The sequence below is a fragment of the Brienomyrus brachyistius genome, chromosome 22 (genome assembly GCF_023856365.1).
Source record: "Brienomyrus brachyistius isolate T26 chromosome 22, BBRACH_0.4, whole genome shotgun sequence".
In the NCBI taxonomy this organism is placed as follows: Eukaryota; Metazoa; Chordata; class Actinopteri; order Osteoglossiformes; family Mormyridae; genus Brienomyrus; species Brienomyrus brachyistius.
This window is the reverse complement of record NC_064554.1, coordinates 6,075,360-6,089,229: the sequence shown is the minus strand read 5'-3', so window position 1 is coordinate 6,089,229 and position 13,870 is coordinate 6,075,360. Positions and strand designations below refer to the sequence as shown.

The 13,870-nt window shown below is 44.6% G+C and overlaps 1 protein-coding gene across 3 annotated transcripts; it reads left to right on the top strand.

The window, feature by feature from the left end:
- The first annotated feature begins 466 nt into the window (after positions 1–466).
- On the top strand, positions 467–12,981 carry eps8l1a (eps8 like 1a). 3 transcript variants are annotated; one of them, XM_048992086.1, is made up of 15 exons: positions 467–674; positions 2,045–2,161; positions 4,192–4,291; positions 5,136–5,194; positions 5,402–5,516; positions 6,862–6,950; positions 7,099–7,173; positions 7,527–7,675; positions 7,760–7,904; positions 8,701–8,747; positions 9,001–9,100; positions 9,823–9,963; positions 10,071–10,194; positions 10,390–10,469; positions 10,582–12,981. In XM_048992086.1, exons 2-15 carry the CDS (start codon positions 2,135–2,137, stop codon positions 10,657–10,659), a joined length of 1,329 nt encoding a protein of 442 aa, XP_048848043.1. In that variant the 5' UTR covers positions 467–674; positions 2,045–2,134; the 3' UTR covers positions 10,660–12,981. The 3 variants fall into 3 exon arrangements, with proteins under 3 accessions (XP_048848043.1, XP_048848045.1, XP_048848044.1); XM_048992088.1 differs by having other exon boundaries at positions 470–674; positions 10,089–10,194; XM_048992087.1 differs by lacking the exon at positions 467–674 and adding an exon at positions 1,601–1,739.
- The last annotated feature ends 889 nt before the right edge of the window (positions 12,982–13,870 follow it).

The window sequence follows — 13,870 nt, the reverse complement described above, 5'->3', positions numbered from 1 at the left end:
ATTGACTGTTTTGCTGCTAGTTGTTGTATGTACCCAAACGTTTAAAAAAGTTGTTTCATCATGGGGACAAACAAAGAATACCAGGTCATTCATTGCCTTACATATGAAGTCTATTTCTGTGTTGATTCGTGATACTTATGACATTGGATGAAAATAAAATGATAATTAACTGCAGACCTGTGATGTCATCATCATTACAGTAACTACTAGTTCAGTACCAACAGGAAGGGATGCTATGCATGGCTAAGGTCCATATTGCAGACTCTGTCCAATTCAGTGCCAGAGGGGCATGAGGTGAAGAAACAACGGAACCTCCCACTAGTGGGCTTTCATGGAGGGGGGGGTGGGCCACATCCACTAGGCGGTGATGACATCACACAGGGCAAGAAGAAGCAAAACAGGGGGAGGAGGCCACAAATTCCCCCTGTGTTTATGTAGGGATCACATGTTGTCCCTGTGCCTGTATGAGGTTTGCGTGTTCTCCCTGTGTCAACACTGGTCCCTGTTTTATATCTGTCAATTTCCCTGTTCGGCCAGCTGATGTCACTGGTCATCCCGTTCTGTGTTCCCCTTGTTTCCCTTAGTTAGCACACTAATGTGTTTCTCGTCTCCCAGAGACGCAGCATGGCTGAATGGGCTGAACATGCAGCTAAAGGTCAAGCTCCCCTACTGCCGTGGGTTTGCTTTGTTGATATTTACGGTTTTTATTTGTCCGTTGTGTAGAGCTGGTTTATATATTTCTGTATTGGTTGTTTTGTGCCTTTGTTTTGATAATCTGCACTCATGTCTAGTCATGTAGCAATATTCAGGTGCTCTTGTTTTCTAGTCGCCCTTGGCATTTCATCTTTTGTCTGTTAATTGCCCTCACCTGTTCTGTCTGATTGTTATGCCCACAACTTTCTCTTGTTTACATTATTATGTATTTATGTGGAGTCTTTCTCTCGTCAGCCGGTCAGTGTCTTCAGTTGTGTTGCCTTACAGGTTGTTTGCTCCAGTTTCTCCTGCATAGTTCAGTTTTCCCTCACAGTCAAAAACGTATGAGAATCGGTTTCTCATAGTGCGTGTACGTGTAAAGGCCAGTTCATACTTCACTTTTCTGTGTGCCGTTACAGCCCGCTAACAGGATGAGGGACACGAATTTCATCAGGGGTGTCCAGTTGACACAGCCCACATGTCACTACCCAATCTGCACCTGCTATGGAGCACAAAGATGTGTTGGGTGGAAGTATTCGTGGAAAAAGATCACCCTAAAACTGGGCAAAGATAAAGATAGAAGTATATTGTCCGATGTGTCCTGCACTACAAGAACTTTGCCTATACAAGGGACATTAGTGTTTTTTGCATTTGTATGCATTTTTTTTGTTACACTTCATTTTGCCACATCAGAGTTGTGGTATCTAATTTTTCATGTGCTCTAAACATTCTATTGTGGTATATCGAATTTTGAAAAGCAACATTATGGCAGCATTTTAAAATCTTGTTTCAAAATTCACTGTTTCTAACTGTATTTGTTGCAATACGTCTACCTTTCGCTGCTCTGGGGCAATATCATTACTGTACGCATGTGCCGACTGCAACTATCCACAAACAAATGCCATATGTACACAGAGTCCGCGAGCACAATCGTGCGCATGGAAAAGTGAAATATGAAGCAGGATTAAACGAGTGTGAGAGTATGTGCCTGCGATGGTCTGGCTTCCTCTTCAGGGTGACTCTCACCTTTTACCATGTTCATCCAGGTATAGACTCCAGGCTCCCCATGACCTTGTACTGGACAAGTGGTTTTGGAAGATGGATGGATGGATGGATGGATGGATGGATGGATGGATGGATGGATGGACAATTACATCTAGCGCTTTGGTGATTGGATTCTTTGTGCATTTTCATTCAGAAACTCTTCTTGATGACTCTGTTGTCGGCGGTGACGTTCTACAACATGGACCGACGTGTTGCAAATGAGAGCAGATGGCCCAGTTCTCTTATAGACAGAAAAAGAAAGAGAACAAGAATGTATGTGAAGACAGACTTGTTATACTTGTTTCAGCATTATTGAGAAAGGCGTGACAGAGGAAGGGCTGTCTGCAAGCTGAAGAGCCTGCCAGAGCCTGGCTGCTGGCATGTGAAAGAAGGGACCATGCATGCAGGACGAGCAGATGAGAAGGTAAGAAACAATGGCATGTTTCTGCACATGGTCACTCGTATGTGCTGTGTACATGTCACATGCATGGTCACTCGTATGTGCTGTGTTTATGTTATACATGTTGTCACTCGTATGTGCTGGGCTCATTTTATACACGCTGTGACTTGTATATGCTGTGTTCATGTTATACCCACTCTCTCTCATATGTGCTGTGTTCATGTTACCCACCGGTCACTTGCATGTGCTGTGTTCATGTTATATATGCTGTTACTCATATGCTGTGTTCACATTACATATACAGTCACTCATATGTGCTGTGTTCACATCTTACACACTCAGTGTTCGCGTTACATGTTTTCACATTTACATTTCCACTTCACGTTACACAGTCACTCGTATGTGGCGTGTTCATACCACCGTCTCCATGTTATACACGCTGTAACTCATATGTCCTGGTTTCATATGTTACACACCCTCACTCATATGTGCTGTGTTCGTGTTACACACACTATCTCTGGATTTCTGGTCTCCTGTTTTTCATTCTAGTGAATCTGGTGTCCACATCAAAGAAATAGATTAGAGTAGATGGATGGTAAAGCTGATCCTACCTTCTAATGATGACTCTCCAGGAAAAAGGAATTTACAGCATCCAATGAAAAATTAATTGTGTAGAAAATTAGGTCAGGATCACTGGAGTCCTATATTTAATAGTGGTCTGGCTGTATTGGTATTGCAGGCATCTACAGACAGCATCCATTATAAGAGCCCTTGATTAAGGGGTATTAGAGTTATTTATTAGAGTAAACTATTTGATAATCCGTGTGCCTTAACTGGAACTACACACAGATGTCTGAGTGATGCATTTAAAAATGTAACTCCACCTAACAGAGGGGCATTTCATAATCGATACTTTATTGATCCCCGCTGGGAAATTGTCTTTACACCTCCCTCAACTTGCTCTTTGTAGAGTAAGCTATTTGTGAAGAGCAGCCACCTGTTGGGGCGTCCAGGGACCTGGGGGTTAGGAGCCGTTCTCAATGATCTGCAGACATGCTAAGGCTTGATATGGGCCCCTGAGTAAGAAAATAGTAATGTATTCACTCAGGAAGTATTAGTAAATTCCCCCATGGACACCCTGCCCCACCCGATTCCCATACGTGTCCCTGCAGGGGACCTGCTGTAACCGTGCCCGGTCTCTCCATGCGGGCACTCCTCAGTGTGACTGCCAAGTTTCACAGTCTCCCTGGCAGGTCTGTATTCCTCAGGGTGACGAGGTGAATTGCGACATTCCTGAGCTCATTCCAAACGCCTTGCACATCCCAGGAAGAGGAACATGCATGCAGAATGGAATGCAGGAAGTTTCACACCACTATAAAATGAAATGAAGCACACTACATTGCTAGAAGTATGTGGACACCTATTTTTTAGAGGAATTTCCGAATTAATTCCTGCACAGGTGTATAATTATGCACACGGTCACGCAAACTCCTGCATCAAACAGCAGCGGCAGAATTAATGACCGTACTGAAGAGGTTAGCGACTTTCCACTTGGTACCAACAAGAGACGTCATCTTTTTAATAAGTCAGTTTGCCATATTTTTGTGCTGCTAGAGCTATGCTGAGCTACTGCAAGTGACGTGACTCTGAAGGACAAAACGTCTGGGAGCAAAATTCAGTTGCAAAGTGGTAAAGAAAGGAACCTGATCAGACAATATCAATATCCAACCTGAATGGCAACAAGTAACACCAACAATGTTCCAACATCTAATGGAATGTCATCCTAGAAAAGCTGTTATAGCAACAAAGGGTAGACCACCTCATATTAATATGCTTGGTTTTGGAATGAGAAGTTGGACAAGCTGGTGTCCACATTCTTTTCACCATATAGAGTATTAAGGGTTTCATTCCTTTACATCATGGGTTCTTTTGACCGGAGCATTACTGGTTCACAGCATCCACACAGAGCATGTGTAACAATGGTAAACGGTACTCTTGTTTAAACGGTGTGGTAAATGTTGAGGAAGCATTGTGCTGCCACTTCCCTCATGCAGCAGCCGGTGACCCCCCCTCCTGTGGCACCTCGCAATCCAGCAGCCTTCAGAATGCTTCGGCCAGGGTCCCACGGCCCCCCAGCCTCCCCTGGATACAGAGGTGAGAAGGTGCTGTCACAACGAAGGAAAATCCCAGAAATGTGGGTAGTACCAACATGGCAGCCGCGGTTGCCATGATCACAGAGACACAGTACAGAAAGATATCACACATGTCTGAGCAGACAGGATCCTTACCTCATCTAGTGTTCTACCTTAACATGATTGACTATTATTATTTCTGCTATCTGATCATGGTTAACTGCTATTGTTGTACTCTGATCATGATCAACTGTTAGTGTTCTCCAGTCTGATCATGAGTAATTGTTAGTACTCTCCTTTCTGATCATGATTAACTGTTTTTATTCTGCTATCTGATCATGATTAACCATTATTATTCTGCTATCTGATCGTGATCAACTGTTAGTGTTCTCCTGTTTTATTGTGATTAACTGTTATTGTTCTGTTATCTGTTCATGACTAACTGTTATTAACTATTATTGTTCTTCTGTGTGGGTCACAGTGGCTCAGTAGGTTGCATGTTGCTTCACACCTCCAGGGACGGAGATCCCAGCCCCAGTTTTGTGTGTGAAGTTTGTTTATGTTTGTGGTTTCTTCCAGATACCACAGATATCTGGCTGTTAGATAAATTGCAGTTTATACATTGTTACTCAGCTCTTCATTAGTCACTGTGTGATTCCTGCTCAGGGTGTCCACTGCCTTGTGCCATATGTATCCTGACTCCAGGCTCACTGTAACCCTATTATGGATAAGTGGTGTGGATAGATGATGGATGGAAGGATGGATGGAAGGATGGATGGATGGTTGGATATACAGATGGAAGGATGGAAGGATGGTTGAGCCCTCTCTAGCAGTGATTGATTGTTATTGTTCTCTTATTCTGACAGTAAATGGATTTGGGCGTGAGACCAGCTTCATGTCCACCACCCAGGCAGAGAGGGAAGTGGTACGTCCGTGTCTGTCACTCACTATGCATGTACTGTTTCTGTTTGCGATCGTGCAGCACCCATCTGTCACAGTGCCCTCTGTGTTTGAGATGTGGAGGTGGCACACCGTGCAGGCGTATGGGTCCTGGAGGGGTGGGGGCTTTGCCAGGACTCTCCAAACTGCCCCCCCCCCCCAACTCTATAGCATTAACTACCACTGATTTCAGAAAATCCTGAACCACTGCATCGACGACATTGAGCGCTTCATGGGAATACTGCAGCAAGTGGCAGAGGCTTCTAGTGTGCAGAGGAGGAGGAAGTCCAAGAAGAAGGGCCAAGCAGGTGAGGGAGGAGCTTCGGGGAATGGGGATGAAGGCCATCATAGTCGCAACAGTGACAGTGACCTGATCAGTTTGGAGAAAGGGATCTGTATCCTGATTCGGATGGAGCAGAACAAGGAGTGACAGAGCACAGGCTAGGTCTGAAGGGCCTGCTTAACAGAATAAAGGCACTTTATTTTATTTATAGAATAATATATAGTTGGGCAGTTTTCACGTATTTCGTCATGTTCTCCATGACAAAAGCGTGATGTGTATATGCAGGTGAGGGTGAGTTCTGAGGTCAGAGCACAGGTCAGCCGGCAGCATGGAAGTAGCAGGGGGATAAGGACCCAACAACTGCTGACTGTGGGATTCAAACCAACAATCTCTTGGACACGAGCACAGGTCCCTAACCCACAGAGTTAGACTCTTCTTAAAGCATAGTGCGCAAGCCTTGGCAGATCTGAACTTACAGCTCTGGGTATACAGACGTTCCTCTACTAACGAATGAGAAACGTTCCGAACGGCCGTTCGTAACTTGCAAAGTTCGTAAGTTCGTCGTTATTCAACATCATTTTAAGGGCATACGCAAGTACAAAGAACTAGTATGCTGGGAGTACGCACGCTACGCTGCTGCGCGGCGGGAGTCGCGGCCAGGAGTCGTACTAGGCGGAATTGGCGATCAGAAAAAAAAAATTATGTTGCGGACAGGAAACGGGAGCCCAATGAACACAATGTCTGAAAGTTCGTACGTTGATAGTTCATACTGTAAGTAGAGGAGCGACTGTACAGTACCTGTAGTCTAACTGCTGAGTTATGGAGTCCGAGATTTTCAAGGTTTTCATTGGAGGGCAAACCAAGCCACAGAAAACAGGCAACCAAGCATGTAACCATGGTATTACATCAGCTTAGAATAATGCCATGCAATGTACAGCTCATTGTTGCCTTACGACCCATGTGACTTAGGAGCGTCCCGAGTTCGCAGATATGTGGCCATCACGAGTCACAGTGTCTGGCAGTGCGTGTGCGGCCCAGCATGAGTTCTGCTCCAACTGCAGAATAAAAAGGTTAAACAACACCAGACAATACGACTTAAGGATGATACAATTTTAAGATACAGTGTACTAGACATATTATAATTTTTCCCTATACAATAAAGGGCTGACCAGTCAGTCGGAACCGATCGTGGTCGTAAATCGACGGCGGACCTGTAATCACACATCATCCACCTTTCATTTGTGCATATTTGATCAATGCCTGATGTAGGGATTAATACACGCAGGCAGACAATCATAAAAAGGCACGATGGTCATGTGTTTAAGGGAGGGGCTTTTGACGCAAGGTCTATCATTTTTTTCCTGAGACAGATGACCTGATATCACGGAAAGCCATCCCCCCAAAGAAGGAAGAGTTTATCGACATCTTCCAGAAGATCAAATACAGCTTCTGTTTATTGGTGAGACTGATGCCCTCATCATATCTTTGGGTGCTATAATAGATATATAATATATATAATATATATAATATATATAAAATGGTAGTTGAGCTACTGTTTTAGAAGCTCCTGGTCTTAGATGTGTAACGTTCATTATTTCCTGGTTTAGGCGCGTCTCAAGTCCTTCATCTCTAACCCCAGTGCTGAAGAGCTACTGCATCACGTCTTCGTACCTTTGGACCTGGTGAGACGAAACACCCAGCACAAACAGACACACAGACACACAAGGTGTCCAGCTGTAATACAGATTAACCTTGGCCAACTGCTTTGGGCACCGTAGCGATTTTAAACTTAATATTGCTATTAGTAGAGGAGTAGGTATGTTGAACTGCAACCGGCTTGCTGTTCTGGGGAACATTATCTTAAAGGTACCTTCAGCAGATATCCCACCTCTGCCAGAAGTTGCAGGAATCTCCTGCACTGGCCAGCATCCACACACTCCCGGATGTCTCTCATCTGCCACCATGAAACCGATATTCCTGAGATGGGACATCTGCTTCAGTGTTCAAATCCTCACGTGCACACAATTTGTTGCAGATGGTGAACACCACTCAGGGACCGGCTTTGGGAGCCGGAGTGGCCAGTCCCACCCTAACAGGGGGTGCCATAGCTCTGCTGGAGGAGCATCTGACAGACAAGGAGCGGCAGCTATGGGTGGCCCTGGGACCCAAATGGACGCTTCCCCGGTGTGTGACCCCGGCTGTGTGACACGTGGCCGTGCGAGTAGGCTGTGGGAGTGAGTGATTCATACAGCAGCATTTTTCTGCCAGGTCGCAGCTCGGCGAGGCCACCTCCTCCTACACCCCTCTCTTCCTGGATGGATGGACACCTGAGCCCTTTGACCCGGAAGGACAACCTTGGGGTGACCCGATTGAACTGCAACACAAACAAGAGGATCTGAAGGACAGGATTAAAGTAAGACCAGCTTTGCTATGAGGGGTCCTATACATAGCTGAGGCAGCAGTGTCGATGATTGTGATGATAGACAGGAACAAATGGCCCTTTTTAAAAGTGGGTGGGGTCGAGGACAGGGAGGTGAGTAATTACCTCTTGAAAAAATTATGTTTCACTTCCTGCATTTCTACATTTCCTTCACGTCAATAGTATGTAAATTACACAATGTGGTGTTACACAATCAGATATTAAATTCACCAGTATGTACTATTATTAAGTACTATTTCAACAGAAACAGATTTGTTTGAGGATGGCGTGTATTTCATTTACTGATGCATTACGAAAATTTGCTTTGGATAAGGAAGGAAGTTCTTGAAAATATTTACAGATAAGAAACTGTGTCATTAACAGATTCTCAGAAAATAGTGATAACTACTTACTTCATTATTTTAGACTGCCCGCTTAATGTCACAGGGTATCAGTCTCCTATCCTTATTTAGTTATTTATCGACTCTTGCCAAAATCTGTGCAAATATTTTCAGCGTCATATGAAGTTTTCGAACGAATAGAAGTTGGTCCTTTTGAAAATTTGTATATTATTATTAATGTACTTTTTGTAACGGCAGTCTGAATAATATTTACTGTATGTATAAATGCAATCATGTACCTATTTTGTTACATAACTTTAATAAAAACCTAAATAACAAAAAAAAAAACAACAAAAAAGTGGGGGGGGAGGGGGTAAAATCATGTTTCAGCAAAAGTAGGGGTGTCACAATGCCCCCATCCCCCACTGCCCCTATCCTGTATCTCACAGCATTCCTCCAGTTTGCTCATGGGGCCTCCCACCTCCCCAGGCAACGCGTGAGTACATTCAGCTGCACCTTTTCTTCTATTGGCATATTGTGTATATTTTGAAATAACTCAAATAATGTGATAATTGTCATGGTACAAAAGGAATGTGTTGATTTGGGCTGCACAACAGTGGTGTAACTGCGCCACCTAATGAATATTAAGAGAAATAGCAGGTCAGTATATGTACTGTTATACTGTATGTGAAGTATCCTGAAATTTAGGGACTGAAAAAATTGTCCCAGATGTTCCTTCTCCTTTTCAGTGAAACCCCCATCCCAGAAGGAGAGGTGTATATTTGCAGCTATGACTTTGTGGCTCGGAACAGCAATGAGCTGTCTGTATTACATGGAGAGAAATTGGAGGTACAACTCATCACTATATCTGGGTGGTTAGCACTGTGCTACCCTGGTACTGGCTGATCTCTGGGTTATTAACGCTGTGCTACCCTGGTACTGGATGCTCTCTGGGTTATTAATGCTGTGCTACACAGGTACTGGATGCTCTCTGGGTTATTAGTGCTGTGCTACACTGGTACTGGATGCTCTCTGGGTTATTAGTGCTGTGCTACACTGGTACTGGATGCTCTCTGGGTTATTAGTGCTGTGCTACCCTGGTATTAGATGCTCTCTGGGTTATTAGTGCTGTGCTACCCTGGTACTGGATGCTCTCTGGGTTATTAGTGCTGTGCTTCCCTGGGACTGGATGCTCTCTGGGTTATTAGTGCTGTGCTACACTGATACTGGCTGCTCTCTGGGTTATTAATGCTGTGCTACACAGGTACTGGCTGCTCTCTGGGTTATTAGTGCTGTGCTACACTGGTACTGGCTGATCTCTGGGTTATTAGTGCTGTGCTACACTGGTACTGGATGCTCTCTGGGTTATTAGTGCTGTGCTACCCTGGTATTGGATGCTCTCTGGGTTATTAGTGCTGTGCTACCCTGGTACTGGATGCTCTCTGGGTTATTAGTGCTGCGCTACCCTGGTACTGGATGCTCTCTGGGTTATTAGTGCTGTGCTACACTGGTACTGGATGTTCTCCGGGTTATTAGTGCTGTGCTACATTGGTCTTCCTTTAATCTCATAGGTAATTGAGTCATCAAAGCGCTGGTGGAAATGTCGTAATGGCTATGGTCAGATCGGCTTTGTGCCCTTTAACATCCTGGAGCCTGCCTCTGCTTTGGAGGACACACACAAGCAGGCGCCTGTGCTCAGCCCGAAGACCAAGGTACCGCTAACACACATATACGCTGTATAATACCTCAAAGAAAGAGGGCGCGCTCACTAACAGAAACCAAAATGAATCAATGCATTAATGAATTCTGTCTTTAACAGAATGCTCCTCATTCCCAGGCACCGAACAGGCACTTCTCCTACATCCCCAGCAGCCACTCCGAATCACCCGATCTGCAGCCCCACTCCCCCCGCCCCTACAGCCAACCTTTAGAGAGTGACAAAGGTACCAGCATGAGGGCAAGGGACACTGAGAGAGAGGGTGTCATTGGGGATGAGTGGAAATGGGAGGGACAGAGAAAATGGGCAAGCTTTTGATTGGCTGAGTGAAAAATATTGGAGGAGAGGAACAGATTAAGGAGACAGCTGTGTGGAGGACCCTCAGATCCCTATCCCTGACTATCCCTGTGTCCTCCCTTAGTGTTCGTAATGAATGCTGAGCTCCAGGAGAAGCTGGCCAGAAGGCGGTCCCTTCAAGCACTGGCCTCCCCCAACACTCAGGTAACGGGGCAAAGGGCTCTGCTGGAGGTATCTGCAAGCCAGTAAAGGACACAATCCAGACTGCTGTGGTTCAGGCTGTGAGCGTTAGCTTCTCTCTTTCATCCCTGGTCAGGAGACACAGCAGGCTCCAGGGCTGGAGAAAATGAAGGAGAAGCAGAAAGTGAAAAATGTAACGGCAGAGGCCTTCTGATGCTACACACTGGCAGAATATGCCACTGACATGCTGGCCATCAGAAAATGACACTGATATACTGGCTGACAGAAAATGACACTGACACACTCCCTGAGAAAATGGACACTGACAAAATGGCCACCAGAAAGGGACACTGACACATTGGTTGGCAGAGCAGGAAACTGACATGCTAGCCATCAGTGAGGGACACTAACACACTGGCCATCAGAGCAGGACACGGACACACTGACAGGCGGAAAAGGACATTGGCACACTGGCCATCAGAAAAAGACACTGACATACTGGGAGGCAGAAAAAGAGCACTGACACATCAGCCATCAGAAAAGGACACTGACACTCTGGCCATCAGAAAAGGACACTAATACACTAGCAGGCAGATAAGAACATGGACACACTGACAGGCAGAAAAGGACACTGACACACTGGCAGGCAGATAAGAACATGAACACACTGACAGGCAGAAAAGAACACTGGCACACTGGCAGGCAGATAAGAACATGGACACACTGACAGGCAGAAAAGGACACTGACACACTGGCAGGCAGATAAGAACATGGACACACTGACAGGCAGAAAAGGACACTGACACACTGGCAGGCAGATATGAACATGGACACACTGACAGGCAGGAAAGGACACTGACACACTGACAGGCAGGAAAGGACACTGACACACTGGCAGGCAGATAAGAACATGGACACACTGACAGGCAGAAAAGGACACTGACATAATGGGAGGCAGAAAAAGAGTACTGACACATCGATCATCAATGAATGACACTGACACTCTGGCAGGCAGAAAAGGACACTGACACACTGGCAGGCAGAAAAAGACACTGACATAATGGGAGGCAGAAAAAGAGTACTGACACATCGATCATCAATGAATGACACTGACACTCTGGCAGGCAGAAAAGGACACTGACACACTGGCAGGCAGAAAAGGACATTGACACACTGATAACACAGAAAAGGATATTGGTACCCTTATAACAGAAAAATATACTGAGATTCAGCCACTGTGGCATTATGATTCCAGCATTAACAAACACAAACATTGATGCATGAAGACTAACACATGAAGACTAACACACAAATACTAACATTCTAACAAATAGCATAATGATTATTGGCTACAGTATCAACACATACACTAATCATTCATGTTATACTCACCTGAGTAGTAGTTATTTAGTACCTGTATTAAATCTGATGTGATATTTTTCCAAGTTATTTAAATTAATTAAATTTAAAGTATTACATTATGTTCTGATTGCATGCTTATCTTCTGAATGAATATTTAAATATTACTGCACAGAATGGTATGTTGTCTCTGTTTTGATAATTAGACACTACATACTACTGATATAATGACTGGATCTTAAGTCTCCTAATTGCTGATGCAGAGGTGTTTTTAGGAAGATGATCCTGCCTCCCTTTAAAGCCGGCGTTGTATTAATTGACTATGGTGACATAATGTTCTGTAATAGACACTTCTCCTTCTAAAGCAAGAATTCACGAACACACACAAAAAGACCTCTGCTGGCCAACCTGTTTGCTTCCCTTTGCATTCTACTTTGTCACACCTGTTCCTCATCATTATTATATATCAGTACCCTAGTTCTGATCCTAGTTCAGTCATTGTTAATGAGTCCCTGTGGTGATCTGTGTTCTACATCACTCTGTTCCCCTTAGTGTTCAGTTGTGACTCCCCCCACAGTCCCTTAAATTTCTATTGCTTTGTTCTTTACTTTGTAAGAAACCTACTTAGTCCCCCCCCCCCCCCAAAGCTGAATATGGCTTGTTCTTCATTTCTATACGTGACATCGAGATAGAGCAGAGGTGAATATGCAGCCTCTACATATGCCTTCCACCTTAGAGGTAAGGAGCACACACAGATTGCAGTGCAACCCTCCACATGACAAACCACTTCAGACTGAAGAAAATTGTGCTAATTGAAAAGCAAATATCAAAAACTCAATCCGCAGGAATGTTTTTCAGAAGATTTCTGTGGGCTTTTGGAAATTTCACGAAATTCCATCGCTCGATTACGTAAACACTGAGTGAGATTTCATTCCCATTACTGCAACGTATGAAGAGGATTATGACTTATTACTTTAGGTTATCGGACTGAGTGAGTTTTGGAAATTTGCTCTTCAATCGATAACTGAAGCAGTGCTGTGAATGCAGAGGTTATATACGTCGCATATCAACAGAACTGTATGTTTATGTCTTGTCTTAATTATTTTGATTAAATGTCTGACTATTCCCAATATGTTTGAACATACTTGGCCAAATAAAGCTGATTCTGATTCAGTCAGAGGGTAATCGTCGGTGTGCTGTACTATCGTTTTGACCCACACAGAGAGCTTAGGACCATGATTTCAGTGTGCGCTTGTGTGAGGGGACAGGCAGGGCGGCTGCTCACTGGGTGATGCACTCCTGTGGGTATAGGGGCTGGGATAGGGTGCGGAGCGGTTACTCCTCAAGGAGGAGTAACAGTCACAGCCGTGGGGGGAGGAGAAGGAGAGGGTGCTCCCAAACTGGGGGTGTGGGTTTGATGAAGAGCAGAGAGACCCTGAGCCTGGGATGAACCAGCTGCCAACTGAAACGAAAGCGGATAAAGACAGAAACTAGAACCTCAAACTAAACAACACAAACAACAATATCAAGTTATATTCAATCATTAAACAGTTATATATTTAATCTAAACAATAGTAATAAATATCGTTCCAATTCAAAATATCATTTACAGGTGAATCTTATGACTTGCATTGGGAAACAGGAAATGGGCCAAGCTGCAGGGCCAGTCCAAAGGCATAGTGTGAGGTGCCCAGAAGGGGGCACGGTCTGGGCGGAGTCAGCTAAAGAAGAAAAAGGCCTGACCTTTTTCTGGATGCTGTGGACTGTGTTTGTGTGTGAGCTGCAGCTGCATGTTCCTTACATTTTTTTTATCAACACCAGCACCGTGAGGTTTGGCCTGGACTGGGTCCTGTCCTGCACGGTTGAAGGCATGTTGACTGATGGTCAGCCCGTGTTCTGTTGGATCCCACAGAAAGGAAATGGGAATCCCATTTGGATCGGATGCTGACAGTTGCAAAAAAACTCATGTCTGTGTGTTATGAAAGAATATCAATAAATGTTTTTGAAAGGGGATGACTCATTTGGTAATTATTTACGGCTTATGTTATGGATGCCAATTTACAGTC

Excerpts from the sequence above, each read along its gene's own strand:
- eps8l1a (XM_048992086.1), top strand. The coding sequence starts at position 2,135 with ATGCATGCAGGACGAGCAGATGAGAAG. Across the intron at positions 7,174-7,526 it reads TCTTCGTACCTTTGGACCTG|ATGGTGAACACCACTCAGGG; the intron begins GTGAGACGAAAC and ends AATTTGTTGCAG. Across the intron at positions 10,195-10,389 it reads ACCTTTAGAGAGTGACAAAG|TGTTCGTAATGAATGCTGAG; the intron begins GTACCAGCATGA and ends GTCCTCCCTTAG.